This window comes from Blennius ocellaris, assembly GCF_963422515.1.
Source record: "Blennius ocellaris genome assembly, chromosome: 23".
Taxonomy (NCBI): domain Eukaryota; kingdom Metazoa; phylum Chordata; class Actinopteri; order Blenniiformes; family Blenniidae; genus Blennius; species Blennius ocellaris.
The window spans coordinates 13,607,475-13,628,438 of record NC_137672.1 but is presented as its reverse complement, the minus strand read 5'-3'; the positions used below and the strand labels follow the sequence as shown (position 1 = coordinate 13,628,438).

The 20,964-nt window shown below is 40.7% G+C and overlaps 1 protein-coding gene across 1 annotated transcript in view; it reads left to right on the top strand.

The window, feature by feature from the left end:
• Positions 1-20,964, top strand: part of col25a1 (collagen type XXV alpha 1 chain) — a gene marked incomplete at its 5' end in the record, with an annotated part of 146,864 nt that overhangs the window by 67,878 nt on the left and 58,022 nt on the right. Inside the window, one exon of the mRNA XM_080518948.1 lies at positions 12,691-12,749. Within this exon, the coding sequence (XP_080375074.1) occupies positions 12,691-12,749 (59 nt within the window). The remainder of the gene's footprint in view (positions 1-12,690; positions 12,750-20,964) is intronic.

Genomic DNA, 20,964 nt, shown 5'->3' with positions numbered 1-20,964 from the left:
AATTTATTCACATGTAAGTCGTTTCATTGCAGGTGTAATGTTATAATTTGGTTAATATTTTTTTTGAATCTGCTCCAATCATTATAGGAATCATCAAAAATATAACAAACTTTTTAATTAAACCTCTATTATAGCTTTACTTGTGATTTAATTCAAAATGTGTACATTCTATAAAGCACATTTCATTGCGACATACTCACAATGCAATAGCCTTAAAACAGGAATGCAGCAGGGTTTGAATGAGGATATGTGGGCATGAGACAGGTTTGGTTTAATCAAAACAAGCCCTGCAGTCATGGTTCTGATTATTTAGTCCTTTTATATGAATGTCAATGAAACCGTTAAGGACGCGACACTAACCAAAAATCACTACGTGTGACCCAACTCAAGATGTGACAGGCAATGTTGCCTAGCGTTTGGATTGGCACCACCTTGATACAGAAATCAATTTGTCAAAGCAATAGACAAATCCCTGCCACCATTTAAACTACTCCACATACATGTCTGAGAGGTAACGCTGGAATTTCAGCTTGTAAAATTACAACCACAATACAAAGAATACAGGGACCGAAAAACAGGATGGTTGTGGAAGTTCTGAACGTTTGACCTCATACTAAAAGCCTTGAAAGTGTGTAATATCGCCATCTGTTTACTTCTTTGGTTCTAATCATGAACTTCCAGTAAGAAAGCTAATTAAACCAAACCAAAATATTATATTTTCTCTGTTTTCTGCTGATTCCTTTCCAGCCAACCACACAAGTGTGACTGAGCCAAACAGAAAGGACTAGAACTTGGAAAACTACTCCATGAAAGGGTGTGCTACCCGGCACTGCTAAACCTCACAGATTAAAGTGTCCAATCTTGTTTTTTTTGCCTATTCAATGACTCCACTGGCAACTTGTTGACATTTTGATTATGCCAGGCAACCTGCAGAGATTCCAGCAATTACGCTTTAATTATGCTTGTATGCAACAGAGTTTCACAGAGAAAATTAAAAAGGATATTTCCTACAAATGTCAAGCAGTTTCTTTAAGAGCAGTGACTTTACCCAAAGTGGAAAACAGGGAAGAAATGCCTAAGCTAATGAGAGGTGGTTTGATACTACGATAATTTTGTCGAGAAGTCTTTCCAGGGTTTACTTTTAGCTTGCCTGCTAATGTGTATAGGCCATTGATAATTTTTTTAAATTTGAAATAAGGTAAGAGTGAAGAATTAAGTGTTATACCTGTTTATAAGAGTCCCCTGACTGAAAGCAACAAAATTGCTCTTGCAGTAAAACCTGAGTAGTTATTTAAAGTTGGTAGTTGTCAGCTGTGACTCAACTTAGGAAAAGGATGCTATTAAGAACTGAGAGTGCTTTGTGAAAAAAAAAAATTCCCTTTAAGGAAACTTATGGATCACTGAATGAACTGAACGTGCAGTGGTTTGAAAATAGAAGCCTGGATACAGTTAGAAAACTGAGAGGTCTGTTCCCTTTTAGGGGTTTTCTCTCAATGCCTGCTTTGTTTTTTTTAGTATCAATATCAACTTTCATTTTTTGAGTTTCAGTCCTCAAGGTAAAGATTAGCATGGTTTCTGGTGGGAAATAATCCCCAGTAAATGTCTTCCTTTTGGATTTAGTTGCTTTTGGGTTGTTTTCTAAGATGATTTGGGAAAATAAACTCTTGGACCTGCTGCTTGATGATAACATTTTGGTTTTGTTTCCACTGACGACATATTGAGTGTTGAGAGACACTTATACTGCAAATTGACCATTGACCAGAGTTCTTTCTGTTTCTCGCAGGACCCAGGAATCACATAATGAAACTGAAACACTTAACCACCATTCCGCCTGATTGAACATAAAATGTCTTTACATTGTATTTTATCGTAGTGCAGAATAAGAAAAAAATGGCTTTATTTTTTTTTTTTTTTTTTGCATTGTGTGGCTAAATTATCATTTTTTTTTTTTAGCAGTTCATAAGTTCACTGCAGTATTTTTACTATATAGAAATTCAAGTTGTTGTTTTTTTTTAACATTTGCCATTTCTTTCTCCCCAAATGATAAAATAAAGATCATGTTGTTGCGATTTTAATATAAAGTGTACATAGCTGGAATGTAACAAGCGTAGCGTCTGCCCTGACCGAGGGGGTTTTATATGAGCAGTGAATTCAACAACTTCACGCAACAGGCTCAAAAACACTTTACGCTCAGCTCTAGACTTTCCATTTTGCTCTTAAATCTTTCATCCCTCTATTCTACTAAGTGATCTCCCTCCGAGACACCCTCCCCCTCACAGTCTGTCTATCATACATTTTCCTCTGCTGCTGACAAGACAGCGTCTCTGTAACGTATAAGAGTCTGTACCTGACACGCTTGCGTGATCAAACTGTTAGCAGCAATACTCCCAACAAGGGTCAGTCACTGTCCAAGCAAACCGCAGCTTCGGACCACCAAAGCTGGCTGATAAGGTGAAATGTAGTGAAGGTGAAGCTCCTGGGAAATGCAAGGATAAAAGAAAAAAAAGAAATACAGAAGAGAGTGGAGAAATGGAAAAAAATATTCCTCTGACAGCCAGCAGACAGATCAAGCAGGATAGAAACCTCCCGCTCCCTTGTGGAGCTGCTGGTATGTCAACTAATGTCAGACAGTGGGATTGTTATTGTAATAGGTCAATTTATGTGAATGTCAAAAGAATTAAAATCATATAAATGGCTTATTATGTCACACCAAACATATGAAAAGAAGAGAACCCGACCTCCTCTTTGTCCCGAAAATGTTAACTTAATCAAAATTGCCTGTTTATTTTTGTGAATAACTTCACAACTGATCATCTATGATATGCTTATTGTATATTGTCTGAAAAGGGCAGATTTTAAATTGTGGTAGACTGCTTAGAAATACAATAGGACCTTTTACAAGCAGCCCCTAATCAACGTTTAAAAAAAAAAAAAGATTCACATGATAGCTCATGGGAATCCCATGTTAGCTGACTATCGATGTAGTTTATCACAGGGTCGCAGCAAAGTACAGACTATTGAGAGTTCTTTGGAATTGTGGACCCCTGCAGGCAGATAATGCATCAACTCATGGAGAAAAAAAGCTATTATTGCAAAACCCTGCAAAGCACAAGTTAATGAACTTTGCATTTTGGGGAGAACATGCAAACTCCATGCAGAAGTGGCCTCCTATCAGACTCGGGGATCCTCTCGCTGAGACGCAAGAGCGCTTATTAATTCCAAGCTGTAGTTAAACTGGTTAAATCTGATTTGGCGGAAAGTGTCAAAAACGGCTGTTTTGGTCATAAAGGTTGGAGACCCCTGGTAAAGGCAGTCTTTAAAGCCAGCCTATTAAAAAAACTAAGGGTGGCAATAAAATGTTTTACTTGAGCACATTTGGCCTTTCTGCAGTGACTTCATTGCGGTTTAAGAATACATTTTTTTTTTAAAAACCTCCTATGCTTACTGTCCTTGAGGATTTTTGGGCCCCGTGGTCCAATTTATACGGCCCTGCATTCTCTAAATCCACACACACACACACACACACACACACACACACCACAGACACATTAAACACATTGGCTCACACATCGTTGGTGTTGATAAGGTCAGCCAGCAGTTGTGTCGTCTCTCAGCAGCAGGTATAGGGTTACATACGATTTCAAAGTGACATTCAATAGCCACAGACGTCTTAAACACAGATAAAGTATTTCACCTGACCTCGAACAAGAGGGGTATCGTTTGATGCTAATCGTGCACTGGGTGTCCCGTTTGCAAAAAACCATTTGGAGACGTTTTGGAGACTGTTTTCATCTTGACACCACAGTTACACTGTAGGAGATCAGGACTCCAGCAGCATCACTGGTCACGTGGTTTCATCTTGTACTGACTAATAGATTTCCCGCACTGTAGGCTTCTTTGCTGGCATCTGCACCTCACCATTTCATAGTCTAATTAAGGACATCGATTGACTACAAGAGTATTCGGGTTAGGAGCTTAAGTCAGTCACTGACTGAGGCTAATCAATGCTTTGGAGGCTCATCGGGGGTTGCTTTTCCCTCCCGACTGCATATATTGAGTCGATTAATTAACTCTCAGTCAATATTGCTCCTTTCTGAATGTCGAACACTGTTGCTTGCACATGTTGAGACCTTTAGTTTCTCAGCGTTTACAGTATTCTTTCAGTACATCATAGTCTCCTCGCACAGCGCAGGTGAAAGATGACGTTGGTCAATCGAAGTGTTTGCTTCATACTGTTAGTTTGCCATGACAGTTAAATTACATTTTGCTCACTTGGTTGGTTCCTAAACTGCTCTGCAGACCGGGTAGTATGCCAAGATGTAACGTGGTTTACACTCAGAAACCATTAATTTCCACTCTGGATTAAAATTCGACAGGGCCAAGAACATCATTGCTCATTCGAGGATTTTTCTTTTCTTTTTCAAGACATGAACTTGTAATCTTATCATTAGCAGAGTGTAGAGTTACTAAAACGTAACACTTCCTCACATGCAACCGAAGGTCAAGCCATGAGGAATGTCTTCAGGATGCGGCAGCGCTCTCTGATAGAGCCGTCAGGATGGCCGACCGCGCCAATTTAAATCGCAGCATAAAGTGATGGGACTTGGCCGATCGATTGGCTTATTACTGACCTCCCCTCATCGGGGAGTGTGTTCTGCTTCCATTACGACCGCAGTCAGTACTGCGGGAAAGATAATTGCAGTGTGCAGCTAGCAGGGTGGGTCTCAAGTATCCCAGCAGTCAGCCTGTTGCCAGAGGAAAACACATTGATCTCTGAAGGTGATGAAAAGGCTCTCTCAGAAGGGCCGGCTTCCTCCTCAGGAGCGTTCCGGCCTTGACGCTGAACCGGAGCAAAAGCGCAGATGATCCATGCACGCCTGCCAGCTAAAGTCGTATTCATGTCATTTGTCTTAGAGCGAGAGTGCATGTTTGACAATGGAACTAGAGAAGAGCTGCTTGTTCTAATGATCGTTCGGTTACTAAAACTGTGTTTTAAGTGCACAGGTGACTAAGTCACTTGTGGGTTTTGTTGAGGGACTCCTGCAGCAATTTTTTAGCTGTGACCAATCTGCGCAGAGGGTTTGTAAGTACAAAAAAAAACGCTTCCTTTGCGTGCAGTCTTTATAAGACTGAGAGAAAGATGTGTTTTTAGAACAAGTTCCAATCTGCTTGATGCAGTGTTAATGGGGCCTGCAGCAACAGATAATTCCTCGCGCCCTAATGGATTGACTCATTGTTTAATGAACTGATAACTGGCATCTGGACAAGCACGGTACAGAACCCAACCAATACACACACACACACACACATACACTGACACACACCAAATTGCCATATTCATTGGGGACAGGATGAGAAATGAATCAATTTGAAGTTGGCGGAGTTTTCTGATGAGAGCATTTAGAGTTGGAGAGTCTCACACGGCTATGCATCAAAAATGTTTTTCTTTTTCTTCCGACTTCCTGTAAATGAATTACTGCTTCAGGTAATCATCTTCTGCGTGGAGCCGTTGGACTCTCTGACATTAACAAGTGCTCCGTTGGTATTGCGAATCAGCTGTACCGTTGGCTTAATGATAACAGCTCTGGCATGGACTCCATGTTTCATTGGTGTCTGGTAATTGGAAACGGCAGAACTGAGTTTCATTAGTTTGCGAAAGAGGCGTCACCGTCCATTACATCTCATGACTGTCCATTAGCTTCAGTTTAGGCCTTAATCTCTGAGATGTGTTACTCTGCTGTAAATTTAACTAACTAATAGCGTCTGGAGCCTAAATGTAAACATCAGTCTATCTGCTTATAATGAGACATTCATCATGGAAGAAATACAAAGTTGCTCTCTGAAAAAGACGTTGGCTCGAAATAAAATGGACACATTTCTGGAAATTAGATAATGACTGAAAACAGGACAATGAGTACATATAAAAATCAGACACAATGGGTTCTTTTCCAGGCAACAAATTAAATACAATTGCAAATAAGTGTTTAGGAAATTACTATGATGATTATACAGTATTAGTTTAGGAACTTCAGACAGCAGTTGGAAATGAGGATAATGAAGATGTATACCAATAATGTGAAAGAGACTTTAAGACACTGGCTTGTTTTTAAGGTTGGGAATCAAATGTGGGCCTCGGGGGTTGGAGGGGTGTTGGGGGAGCCCCTAAATTCTTCAGCTAAATTTACTGTATATTTTTGCACTGCTAGAGACTCTGTAAAGTCTAACAAAGAAGTTAGGATTAAGCACCGTCATCTCGTCAAGCAGCAGTCTTTAAACAAGTCAACAAGCTGTTGTACCTGTCTTGTTTTACCATCGACGGCTTGTTTTTTGGCTCGCAAAAAAATTATCCAAGCAACATGGCTCCTTCTTACAGGCAGTTAAACAACCGCTGCCATTAAATGGGGCTGATAATAGGGTTGCTCTTTGAAACGGCATTACATTACATGCTAACCATCCTGCAGTCCGCTTGCTATATCAGATTTCAGGAATTTGGAAACTTATCTCTAATTTCCAGGAGCTGAACTTCCAGTGACACAAGCAGTGCCTATTGTACGTAAATCATCCATGTGCATGGTTTATTTTTACTCGACATATTAGCCTTTGGAAAAATTGCCCCACAGATGAAATTTTGATTGTGTGTCAGTGTTAATTATTAGACATCTGTAAGAATTTTGTCCAACTTTAGTTGACCGGTTTTTAAAGTCATTATGTGGATATTGTGCTTTTCTTATGTTAAGTAGGTTATAGGGTTATATACAAGCTGACTCCAGTGGTCATGCTGCAGAAATGTAAAGAACATAGTGAATAAGGTAAACGCTTTATTCACGGGTTGAAGAGAGGAAGCTCTTTGTTTTTCCTGCTGTCTCTTCACCTCTCTTCAAGTGGAAGCTTTTTGAGAACTTAAAGGATTAGGAGAAGCAGTGACGATCAGTCGGAGTACAAGAGCTTCTCTTCCGGAGCCAGTTCACCGGGTCACAAGTTCAAAGGGACTTTCCATTTTCACTCGACAATACCCATGACTAATGACCACAAGAGGGGTCTGAAGACACAGTCCAGGTCTTCATTTATCTTATGCTGCTGTTATCGGTTGACTTATTTGACCTTACAGTTTGTGTGTGTCTCCGAGTGTGTGTTAGGGAAACACAGAAGGAGTTTAAAAAGTCAAAGACCACAGAGGTCGAGGAAATGTGGTGCTGCGAAGACGACACCCATAATTACCATTTAAAGGCTATCCTCATTCTTGTCTGTCTGGTTTCACGTTGAGCGCTGAGGAGAATTGCAGCCTTCGATGGTCATCATTTATATAGTTGTTCTGTTGGTAAGGCTTTCTGTGTTCACTGTTTTTGCCGACATATGTTCCCGCCCACAGTGCAGATGCACCTGAGAACAAGCAGGGACATTCAGAGATGAAGACGAGTGTAAATTTACATTTAAGGTCCCCGCCCCTCCTGAGACATGGAATGTAGTAGTCACTGAATGAACATTTTATGTATTGATTTATTCATTGTCACGCGGGTCAATAAGGCTCTTGGATCGAACTTGTGTTCCTCTTTGCCAGATGTTTCCACAAAAATGTACTTGTAAAGTAAGAAATGATTGCGCTGTAGAAAGCCAGCTCTTGTGCTGCTTTAGTTCCGCTGACCTGGATACCCGGGTTTTGCCAGCTTTAATAAAGTCATCCATCCATGCTATGAGATTAAATGGGCTATATTAATGTCTGTTCGGACTAAATCTAACTAACCCCTTGGAATGTTTATTAAGCCATTGATCATCAGAGTTTTTTGCGAGAGATTTAAAAGTGAAATTGTGAAGCGTCGAGATACAGCAAGAGTTTGATTTGTGCAGGAACCATTGGGGATGGTGTTTGCAACTTCTTCATTGTAAATTCGCATCCTGCAGCTGATGGTGAGCGTCTGGTGTTTTATTGTGAAAGCATTTTACTCAATAATGACATGGGAAAGTCACGATGAGATCCAACATTCATGCGGGGACTTCACTGATCATACACGCTTGAAATGAAGTGCAAACATGTTACATGTAAGACTACTCGAAATAAAAGCTCTCACGTAAATGCTGGCCTCGGAGGCGTCTTGTTCTTCCCCCGCGAGAAGGAATTTACTAAAACTGAAGCAAATGCAAGCAAAACAATTTCACGCCAGTTTCTGGAAACACTGCCATCAGTGGTATTGTGCTACTCTGACACTTCTGCCAAAACATTCAGACTGGATGGTGTATTTTAATGACTGATTTATAAACAGTAAGGTCAGTGTGTAGGGCTTTTTGGTATCCATAAATCATTCTGGTTATTTCCTGTCCAAGAGGAGGTCCTAAAATGAACTGCGGAAAATGTGTAAATGAACATTTCAAACAGAGAATCAAAAGCTTCTTACATATTAAGCAGGTGAAGCCCTTTAGTCCTAAAAACAGAATTTAGCTTTTGATTGAGCTTTAAAAGAATGTATTGACTTATTTAAAGTATCACCTAAAAGTACAAGTTTCTCTCGTATTATTGAACTCGGTGAGTGTCACAGGAGGATAACAAATTTTAAGCCTCAGCCATAATGACATTGAACATGTGGTAATACAAAGTATATATTATTATGGGAAGAGTTTTGGAAAGCCCCTGAATTTATTCACGGTACCCAGAAAAGTGTAGCTTGGACTATTTGTGAAGGCCAAAGCCAGTTCTTTTCAAACCTGATTTACTTCGGTGGTGGAAGTGGAGCTGCTGGTACCCAGTTTGCTTTTTTTGGCAAACGTTTGACTTTTATTCAGAAGAATAGCTGTATTACTTCAGGAGAGATGCTTTGAGTGGTCTGATTATGTCTATCAAGCTCTGAAACAATACCGTTATTGTAAATGAGTCCAGACGGGGCCGATTCGCTTAAAACTGATCGACTTGAGGTGAAAAGAGGAAGAAAGATGCAGTGCTCTTACCCGCTGTAGGCCAATCAATATTTTATGGATGATGGGTAACTGTGTCTCAACTGCATGAAGTATAAACAAGATGTTTATTTTGTCAAGCAGGGCAGAACGTTGCAATAATGAACAACATGGGTGGAACTTTTCAGAAAACAATGGCGCGAAACGGCATCTTTTGCCATGATGCCAATTACGTGGGACTCATTCTGTTGTGCCAACAAGCAATCAAATTCCTACCACCTTCAGCGTTTTGGACTCCAGAGTTTCGGCGCATTGTTAAAATCCCATCTTGTGTGGCTTCTCCTAAACGCCTAAATAAACATGGAGGTTGACGTTATTGTGTTTGTGGTTTCATGCTGCTCTGACAGCTGAGCCGGTGCGGTCCAAGGCATCCAAGGTCCAATAGATAAACAGGGTTGTGTTGACCTTGCGAAATTTGTTCATATCAATACTTTCATATCCGTCACTCAAAGTAAAAATGTACCATGTTGCACTGGGGTTTGCATTGCCTGTTTTGACAATACCTCATAATAATTTTATAAAAAAGGCCACAATATTCATTAATATTTACAATGACTAACTGAAAGAAGGCCAACTGTATCTTAAAGGATATTTTGTTCTCCCTCCTGCCTTTAAAATGAATGTACAGACTTTTCACTATCTCCAACCAGTATTTCTCCAACCCTTAACATTGAGGGCCAATAACCCACAGTCCTTTAGCAGGTTATTTGAGCAGTTTATTTTGCATAGATTTTATTTGATTCCATGTTGTTAAGTATTAATTTTACACAGCCCTAATGGATTATTCAACCAATATAACTCTTATCTTTACAATATATCTATTTTATTATTGTCTAGTCTCATCAGTTCCATTTCCTCTGTTCTATTTTGATCAATATGTGAATGGAATGTGTTGCATCGGTTGTAAATCCATCTTTGTACTAAAGTCACTGCAACTGTAACAATAAGATGACTTAATTTAATATTTCCTCTGATTTCAGTGACACAAAATGGGCTTATCTCCTGGTACTTTTTTATCCGTCATGATGGTGAACTGAATAATAAAAACACAACATCCTGGGTTTCATGTTGAACTTACTAGTCTAATTTATGTACCGGGTTCTGTCATTTTAAATGCCAAGGAATTCATCCATTAATTAATAAACTACAAAGATGTGAGTATTTATTCCATCACGCCATCATCCCCATTCTTCTTTCCCATTTTCCACATCTTAATCTTCTGCTAGTGCTGAACTGTTGCTTACATTTTCAAATTAAAAAGCCACCAAGGACCACATTGCAAAAACACACTTCATAACGTCGCACTCTATTGTGTCTGACCAAAATATTTATCTAACCAAACACTTGAGTGGAGATTAAGTCCACTTGAATTTATTTCCTGACTCAAAAGCTGTTGAAAGGGTTTCAACAGATTGTTCTTCGTCACTGACCCTCAACATGGAACTCCGAACCATATTATTTTTTCCTGAAACCGTCGTTCCATGACTGTTCTTGGGATACTGTGAGAATGCAGCAGGCCAATGCAGTGTTTTTCAGCAAAGAGTGATGTTTTGCCTGAGCAGGCAGCTTAATATCTCTCATCACCTCAGGATCCAGTTTGAGCTCTGCGGCTTTCATTTATGACTCGGGGAGGGGTCTTGGTCACTTTTTCTGTTTTACAGAAATTCAACTGTATGTGAAAACCTGTTTTGACCAGTCATTATAGACATTAAGTTATTCTTTCATTCCTATTTCATAAACCAAAATGTTATCGTTGGCACATCAACTCAGCTCTATACCAAGTCGGCGTTAGTGGTATCGTCAAAGTTGTATGGCGGGCTCACCTTACAGTCTATAATCACAATGAAAAATATTGTGATGGATGTTGTGAATCATGATGATATCTTAAAAATAATGGAGAATGTTTTTTCTGGACTTCCAGCTCTCGTGTGTCGAGTGTTTATTTCACAGCTGTCAGGAAAAACACCACGGGAATCAGACGGACTTCATATCGTCCGACAAGATATTCCTCTCAAAGGTGTCAAGTGTCATTTCAAAGTGAGCAATAATGAAGTGAGCGCCAAGCGCAGTAAACCTCCTTCTGTTTCCTTTAAAAAGCTCAAAAAACAAACCTGTAAAGAAACCATGGTTGATGTGAACCATAGTAAAGTGTAAGTCAAACTCCACCTGTGGTTACGTACTTTAAACATTGCCTGGACCCTTCACTGGCGGCGCCTGACATTATCCTGGACGCTGTTCAAGACGCGCAGAGCTGGAAGCTGAAATTGAGCCAAACAGTGGGATCAAGTTGAGGACTGAGCATCATGCAATGAGTTGCGCAACATAACACGGCGTTTTGCACTCTAGTAAAACATTTGGATGATCATAAATAAGGCCAAACTAAATGTGAATGTAAATTGGATTATATCCGTTTCATCTTAGTTTATTTGACTTCACATCGAGACAGAGATAGATGTCGGTTGATTAGCGGAGGAATCTCATTAAATAGCATGCCAAACTTACAAAATGGGAGATTTTGTTTAAAACATTTTAAGGCTGTAGGTGAAGTCATGTTATGGCCTGTTGCAGCAAGGTTGATCAAAAATGATAATTAACTCCTATGCCATGAAAATGAAAGACTATTAAAAAAAAAAGGTTTTAAATGTATTTATTATAGCTACATGCATCGATTTTCTTCTCCACTCTATACAACTCAGTATTGTCTTTGTGGCGAAGAGTGGAACCGAGAAGATTGTTATATAACGGTTTTTAAAATATGAACTCACTAAATTTCAGCAGCCTTTCTGTCATCACAGCACTAAAGAGGATATCATTACGGGTGGTAGATTTTGTGTGTACACTAATGTTTTTTTGTCTTTAAAATGTCATGAAGTAACACTAAGGCTCTGAAGCAGTGGTTGCAGGCCGAGGGTCAGAGTGCTGCGTGCCAGACATAACAATTTACCTGATTTTGGGGGGGGGGGGTTGAGGTTGGTAGCCTCACCTCTCTGGAAGAGACAGGATTTCTACGACGTCCAGTTTTTAAACTCATCTCCAGTGGAAGAAATTCCTCTTTAATGTTGAGCGGATATCCCACATTTCCCTGTCTGTTACCCTTTAAAACATAGGTAGAATACACAGATACTACTTTGTAATGAATAAATCGTTCCACAGACCGTTTTCAAACAGTGAATGCACACAGCCTGAGGGGAAGGAATGAACAAAATGCCAGTTCACAGACCATACGATTTTGCTGCCAAACTCAAGAAAAGACTCTTTTGAGGTCTCTTAAAGAGAAATGTTACTATTTTCCAATGGGTGCATCTTACTGCTGTTTTTTTCTTTAGACCCCATACAATGGGATCCAGTCAAGCCTTCAACATATAAAATCTGGCAAACCGTGTAATTGTTTTACTCGTCCTGCTGAGCTTCAGCAGCACAATGGTGTTGACAGGAAAATGGCAAATAAGAAAACACAGTCTCGATAAACAAATTAGGAACCAGGGCATTCGTGCTGAAAGAAAACCTGAAACAGAGGAGAAAGAAAGGGGATATGTGCAGAGTGTTTTCTGTTTTTCACCTCGCCTTATGTCTACGATGATTGTTAATTGTGTTTTGCGATGCTTATTGTCCAGATACAGTATTTTTCAGTGGTTCTGTCTGATTCTGGCTTTTACTGTGAGAATCCTTGAAGAATATGAAACTTATACAAACAAAAAAGACAATCAAATCGCTCACTGTAACATATTATGTTCTGTTTTTTTGCAGGACCTCCAGGAAAGCGAGGAAGAAGAGGCCGCAATGGAGAACCTGGTATGTACATTTGTGTGTATTTGCACCGATGATCATAGTACTCTCAATTCAAAAACATTTGAAGAATAATTCAGTTGAACATCAGCAAATCACACTGCATTTACAATCATGTAAAAGTACACTGTATATCTTTGGAGGCCAGAATAGGTTATAGATGTGTAATTTGTGGCCTGGTGGTTTCAGTGCTTGCTTAGATAGTTTGAACTTCAGTCACCATAGAAACACAAAGATCTGCACAGTAAAACTTGACAAAACGACAACCATATCTATTTTTCTTTACCTTTTGAAACTATGAAATGAGTAATTTCAGTTATGATGCACTCGTGTGTATCTACGACTGTTGGTGGCGTCAAGTTGTCACGATGCATTCAGGATCTCCAATCTCCGCTCGTTCCTCCCACACACTCTGGCGGGTGGGGGGGGGGGGACTTGGCCCCCGGTCGGGGATCCGGGCATGCCGGCAAAAGGTCCTGCTCCGCAGTGACACTCCCATTGATGGAGCGTGTCTCCACAAATTGAATTCACAGTGAGAACATGGACTTGGCAGAGGGCTGCACGCTTTGCTCACCTGATAGCAGAAGTGATAATGGTCCGCGGAGCGTGTCAACTTTCTGCACAGCGCAGCAGAGCAGAGCAAGTACGTTGGAATAACAGCCCTTGTAAAAGGAAATTAGGGAGACGGGGTAATGCAAGGTCCGGAGGTTTTAGTGAGGTAGAGCAATGAGGGAGCGGTTTGGTTTCACAGTCTGAGAAACAAACACTGTGTCTGAAATAAGGAGGAAGAAGTAAAAAAAACACATAGTTGGTTTTACCACCAAATCCAGACAGTCACAGGAGTAAAACTTAATCTGTTCAGGCCTTTTATTTGAGGATCCCATGTTCAATTACTGTCTCCATTGCAGCTGGTCAAGTCAGTTTCAAAGGTTGTTTGAGGTTATTTTCTACATTATGACATTTGGATCAATATGGTGCCGTCGTCTAGTTTTCCACTGTATCATAATTTAGAGTGATCTGTTATACAAACTGAAAGCCAGCGTGGACAAGAAAAATCAAAACTCAAATGACATGAAACAGTTCAATGTTCTGGTCGGCTGCAGATGTGAAACGCCGCCAGGATTTGTTTATGAAGTGCGTAACTTTCCAATAAACATTCAGCGTGCCAGCATAGTTCAATTGACACTTTTGTGCCGTTTTTGTTTGCCCTTCATTCTCGCAGAGCCAATGTGGAGATTGTGATTCACTTGTTCTTTAAAGTCCCAGATTTCAGTTTGAACCCGGGAATATGCCACGAGAAGCAATATGCAAAAAACTTTTTGTTTTAATATTTGCTGCGTATTCATCTTCTCTTCCCCTGAAATCACAGTTTTCGGTGCTGAAAGGCAATCAGTATAAATCTGCATGCAAATAAAGCTCCAATAAATTCTCATAAATTCATGGAGCTAGTTTACTGAGCTTAAGAGTTTGTAAACTCGTGGCAAACTCCAAACAACTGGATGTGATGGCAGCGTGCAGCGTTAGCGGAGGCTTGTGTCAAACTGTGTGGCGCTTCACAGGAGAAAACTGAAAACATGTTTAGAAGACATTATTTATGCGACTGCGAAATTCTGTCATTGATGGGCACGGGCAGACTGAAGTCTGCACTGTAAGCTCTCTGAAAATCCAATTTCCTTCTTTTAAGTTCTCAACACTGGTAGATGTTGAAGGGGAAGCATATTTAATTCATGATTCACTTTAACCAAAAGTAACTAAGCCGCCGTGAGCTTCCCACAAACTCACGGCGAGGTGTTTTGCAGTTGATTCATCTACAAAGGCAGGAGGAAGCTTTCACCCACACTTGGCTGGGACCATCCAAATGAACAAACAGGAAAAAGACACAGTGATATTTACCTCAGCTTTCAAAATGAATGGGATACTTCATTAGGATCCCTTGTTTGTTCACCGGTGACATATGGAAAGGAAAAAAAAACGTGGCGCAACCGTTTAGGGCTGAAAAAAGGTTTTGTAGCAGCAAAAAGCCGCAGCACGAGGCCGTATTAGCAGGTGGTCAATGCTGGAAAGTGTTGCAAATTTCCTCAGATATTTTCCCCCATGTGAATAATCAGGACTTGTTAGTCAGGTGCCTGCACTCACAAGGAATTGATTCTCACATTGGCAGCAATTTAACCCTGTAGTGCTCCATCAGTGAGGATGGTAAACGATAGAGTAGCAGTGGTGTCAGGGTAAAATAAGTACTTATTATTATGTGAGCAGTTATCACTCACTCACTTTACATACGACATGACACTATAATGTAGAATATCTTCACAACAGAGGCCATAAGTTAAAATGAGTACTGGAACCATAATTGAGGTCGTAGCTTTTAGGTGCTACTTTGCACGAACCAGTGAATAAAGGATATTACCATGTTTTCTTTTCCACAATAGAAAGCCTCAGCAATGTCAGAGAAACATGGTTTAGTTGTAGCTTCTCAATAGGCACTGAGCCAAATTCGCACAAAGGAAAAACTAAAAGGACAAAGACGTTTACATGCACAGTGTGAGACTAAACTGTTTAATCAGAGCATTGTCTTTGTATTGCTGAACATTCAGCAGTGTGCCGTTGGTTTATTGTGGAAATCATGTTGCCTTTGTGACAATCGCTGGCAAAATGCACTCTTTCAGGTTGTCGGGACATTTGCAAGACACTTACGGCGCCACAACATCAGTCAATAGTAAGCTGGAGAGTTGGCAATGCATAATGTTTACAGTGAACAGTCAACTGGATTCCTCCGTTCGAGCGTGTTTATCTTTTTACGCGGCGTTCGACTTCCAGGATGTAGTGCAGAACTGTAATCACGAAAAAAAACCTTGTGCCGTTCCCTGCATGTATCGTGAGCAGTTTACAGCACGTGCAGGAGAAAATTAACTGGCAATCAAATCATAAAGGGTGTGTTCGTCAATTTGTATGTTTATATGAACGTTTAATGCAGGGTTTTTTTTGTTTTTGCTTTTTTTGGGGGAGAAGCATAGAAACATAGTGGCTGTTTATTACCAGAAGACAAACTGAAGGCCTTTGGACAAAGCTGAAATTTGCTGTTGCAGATATTGTCAGTGAAAATAACTTCCTAAATGTTTAGATGTTATTTTAGTTGCTCGTGTACGTCATGTATGAATGCTTCTTTTCAATGACTGAGAACCATTCTGTAACCTCCGAAATTTGCTACAAACTCAAATGAGTCGCTTCAATTATTGAAGATGTTCTGAATTATGTCCTTTAAAAATCAGGTCTAGTGGTGCTTTTAAATAGCACCCATGCAAGTTTTTCAGTGGGGGGTTGATTCATTGTGGAGAAAAGAATGAGAAGTGGCGCTGCTTCGAGAAACTTGAGAAAGGGCTTCTCAAGATACATAATTAAGCTTGATGTCATGCAGTAGAATCTAATTTTACATGGCTTATATGAACCTGTTTTGAGTTTAACTCATGTCATCAATGATTTGTAATAGATGCACTCTGAAAAACAAAACAAAATCACATGTAAAAAAAAAAAAAATCAGATCTGTAATTGCTAGTTTTACTGATATACATCAAAATCCTAAGTTGGTCTTGTTTATCAAAACCTATGTGGTCGACTGAGCTCCCGAAGTGCAGCCCGGTGTGCCTCAAACACACAGCTCCTTAAATACCCCAGCTGCAGGAGCCATTTGCACTGGTCGTGAAGAAGAACAGTTCAAGGACATAGGACTTTTTTTTTCAAGTTTAAGGCAGCTGGGTACCTTTTTTTTAATATGAACTTAAAGACCTAAAATGATTTGCAGGGTTCTGGGGAGCCCTGACGTGTGCTGGCACACATTCTTTTCAGCGGCAGTAATTGGGGAAAAGACGAGTGTCACCTCACAAAAACGTGGGGGGGGGGGGGGGGGGTGTAACAAGAGTGCAAGCCCTTGTAGTTGTGAAATCAGAGCCACTTAAAAATGTAAAATCTGATCGCCAGGCCTGGTGGTCATTGTTGGCCGATCTGCATGGAAAATAGCGACGTTTGGTCACAATGCTTTTGTTCTACTGGTCAAAAAAACCAGTGTACATTTTATTCAAGAGAATATCTGCAGTGTCAGCGAAGGCGTAATTCTCCGCATGCGCCTGGTTTCCCTTCAAAGTTATTTGGATGTGTGGTTTTAGTGGAATATTGATCAACTGTGTCTGTTTGATTGCTGATTGAAAACACACTAACCAGATTTTTCTTTTCTCTCCTCTTTCTTCCAGGACCTCCTGTAAGTATGCCTGCTTCACATCTTCTTTTGGGATAGCCTTCTGAAGGTAAAAAAAAAACCCACAAAACAAAACAAACTCCAACAAAGCTTCCAGATCCTGCAGTCTTATCAACTTTTAGACACGTGTCACAAAAACTAAGGACGTCAATGTTTTTTGATAAGAGATGTGAACCCAGCTTCTCTCTCATTTATTCAGTGTCACATTTGTAAGTCACTGTTGGTGCCGAATCTTCCCAAACATGAACTTTTGCTTTGAGCTTCTAAACTTCTTAAAGCCGTCTTAAACCCCACCGAAAACTATTACAATCAGATTTGATGAGCTGTTTGTTGTAACTAACAATGGATCATCTAATGTGACCGTGTTCTTCACCGAATCATTGTACCAAACACACATTCTGTGTTGTGCTGAGATCACGAAACGCAATTGTTTGACTTTTGATTGAATTCATTATTTAAAACAGTTTCAAGCTCTTCTAAAATGTCACAACGTGGCCCTGTGCTCAAGTACAACAAGCACAATACTCAGCCATAACATAATGACCACCTGACTAATGTGTAGATTTTGCTTTTGCTCCCTATGAGCAACAACATGTGATGCACTTTGTAGATTGACACCTTTCTACTTGAACCAGCAAGAGTGTCTTCAGCTTTCTCTCTTTTTCCCTTCATCTGGCTACTTACAATCAAAACTGATCCTCTTGCTATTTAAAACCAGCAAATAACAGCAAACAGATATGGGAGCAGTGGTCGAAATAGTCAGATTTACAAAGATTGATGTTTTTTCGTACAAGTGATACAAGGACTCATCATGACAAATATGCTGGCAGAAATGTCAGTTGCACCGCAAAGCCTGTATTATTATGATAATCTTCGTCATCACTGCCCTTCTCTAATAGGGACTCTCGTCCTTGTCATCTGGACAGTCTGGTTTGTAATGTCCTCGCTACCAGCGTTCATCCCTGCCAGCGCCATGAACCCAAAAAAGATTATCTCACCTCATTACACTGCTGGGTGATCACAGATTCACTCCTCTTAACAGATGGAAAACTGCAGAGTTTCCCTGAAGATAAATAGAAACACACCCATACGTATATAAGCGCCGGGGCATGTGACAGTTTGCTTTATAACCGGGTCAACCGGGCACTGTGTGTGTGTGTGTGTGTGTGTGTGTGTGTGTGTGTGTGTGTGTGTGTGTGTGTGTGTGTGTGTGTGTGTGTGTGTGTGTGTGTGTGTGTGTGTGTGTGTGTGTGTGTGTGTGTGTGCGTGTACATGTGCCTGCACTCTGTTCAAACATTTTTTTTTTTTGTTACAGTCCAGAGGCAAGTGTGATTGAATAGGTATAATAGCGTGTGCCGACTGAGCTGTAAAAGTCGTAAGTTAATCCTCTGAGCCTTCTCAGACACTCGCTCCTGGGGTTCTGGGACATAAGTGAGTGCAGGTGGTCGTGCTTCTCTGCGTCTTTTTCCAGGCTTTACATCTGACAAATAAAATCGTACTGTGAGATGTCTCAAGAGTTGACTGAAGTCCAAGGAGTGTGTCTGAAATGTTTGTATGGTTGGAGAAGTTGGATTTGCCAGTAAATGTATGGGATACCTGCTTTATGTCTTTATGGGATTGGCCCTTTGCGTAAGATGCAGTAAATCCAGGGTGCATAAGTAGCTGACAATGTTCCAGTTGTGGTCAGCAGGTTGCTTTCTGATGAAGTCATTATAGGTAGCAGAAGGTGCTATAAATGTTTAGTGGGAATTCTTCACCCATAACGCACTTTTAAGAAGACTGTAACTCAATGCAGAGCTCATGCACACTGCTTGGGTTGCTTGTTTGAACACAGAAAATTGAAAAAGGTTTAAAAAAAAAAAAGTTGTGTTTTTACTTCAAAATGGGTTAAATGATGAACATTAAGTCATCTGTTGACCTAGATAAATACATCCTGATTTCATAGGGCTAATTAATTCACTCTGAGCACTCTTAAAATGCTCTTTTAGACACAAGGTGTTATAGTGAGTTGCTATAGGCTCAAGCCTGTCCTCAATGAGGGTACAACCAACAGAGCATTAGCAGATGGAACAGTAAATACAGTGATGGGCGGATGTTATTGGCAAGTACCGACTGAAAAAAAACAAACTGCCAATACAGACAGGATACAGTGACTCACCTCCACTACACAAGGCACAAAAGTGGCATTACTTACAGGTTACATATTGAACCTTTATTATTATTATAATGATTAAACAACGACACAGCGGTGCTCCCAGATCATTTTTTTTCAGAGTTGAAAAACCTCCAATTCCAATCTTCTTCTTTTAAAAAAAGAGACAGTACCAAGTGACCTCATGTGGTTTCTTGTTTGGTATGCCCACCCAGGGGATGGCAGGGGACATATCGTTATGAATATTCAACAGCTCCCGCTATAACCCTGGGAACACTGCGTAAATTGTACACAGCCCTCGGAGCCAAACAAACCAAACCACTGCAGAAGTCATTACAGATCCCTGAGACTTAATCGTTCCTGAACCGCTGATGAATGGACAGGGACCTGTGGTCGAAGAGACAGAATTTGAATAGATCTTCTCAATCAGGAGTCATCAGGAAAAGACCCTCACTGGTGGCTCGTGATGCCGTTCAGACATGGAAAAGTGATTTGCTTTGTTTTGACTTCACTTCTTTTTCCACTGGTTGAGCTTTGATGTCGGTTTTGCATCACCGACTCTCTCTTTTGTTGGACATGTCGTCTTGTTCTTCGGTCAGATTGGAAAATGATATGAAGATATGTTACATGTATTAGTTAAAATTAGCATTTCCTTGAGAGGGATTCCAGCTATTTCTTGCCACAAAGCCTGGAGAAACATTCTCTCTTTTACTGTACATAAAGCATTGTTACGTCTGTGCAATGACAGCCGAACCAAAATTATCATGTCTCTGCAACTCATTTTTCTATCGTCTTTTCTCATCTTAAGGGCGGTTCATGTCAAAACATCAACCCCAAGCACCCACCACTGTGTGTGCACACCATTTAACACCAATCAAGCATTAAACACTATCCCCGAGGCTACACTCGAGTACCCACGAACGCCACTCTACTTTTATTTTTTTGCGCAGACTGAATGCCACACTAAATTAGAATTCTACAGACGGAGAGAGAAACTAGCCCACTTTGAAATCTGGTCAGAAGGAAGGGGAAATATTTGAAAATGATACAATACTGGAAATATCAAACCCAACTTCAGCCCACAAAGCATGACTCTCGACCACAGTGGAGTCTCAGGCCAAGCCAGTAAAAGTGCAGCACATGAGCCCTTGCAAGAGTTCAGGCGTATTAGCGGTGAGGTAAATAAAGCTGGTTGTGTCTGTATCTGTACTTGACAAGCAGTTTCCACCTCCCTGCTTCATCAGGAGATTCCAACGTCGCAGGTTCTGTCACAACGTATGAATTATGCAGCCACGGTGCAGGGATTAGAGGGAGTGTGGGGGTGAAGCAGAGGAGCCCGGGCACCGTCAACCCTTCATCCTTCATCTGATATGCACCACAGCACCACACATGTTAATAAAACATATTCCACCTGGACTTTGATCACTTTTGCCCCACAGAGGCGGAGAAAGTGCCAGTTTATCTAAAGTCAGTTTCCACCTCAAAGGCCCCGCGTATACAGGAGTGTGTGTTTTTGCGCTGTTGCAGACTCACGTTGCGAGTTTGCACCAGGAACACACACACACACACACACACACACACATGCAAAAGCTTTGCCACTGCAGTGGCCCCGCCGAGAGCTGAAAGTGGATCTATCTGACATGACAGCGTTTATTTGGACTCATATGGGCACTGGTGCTTGAAGAAGCCTGGTGGCGGTGAATGTGACAACATTAAGAGTTTGACCTTTTCTGTGTCGGTCCTCTGCTCATACTGTGCCCATCAGCAGCACTTGTTTGTCAGCAAATGATGATCAGCAGCAGCAGCAACCCTCCCCCAGGGCTCACTCATTGAG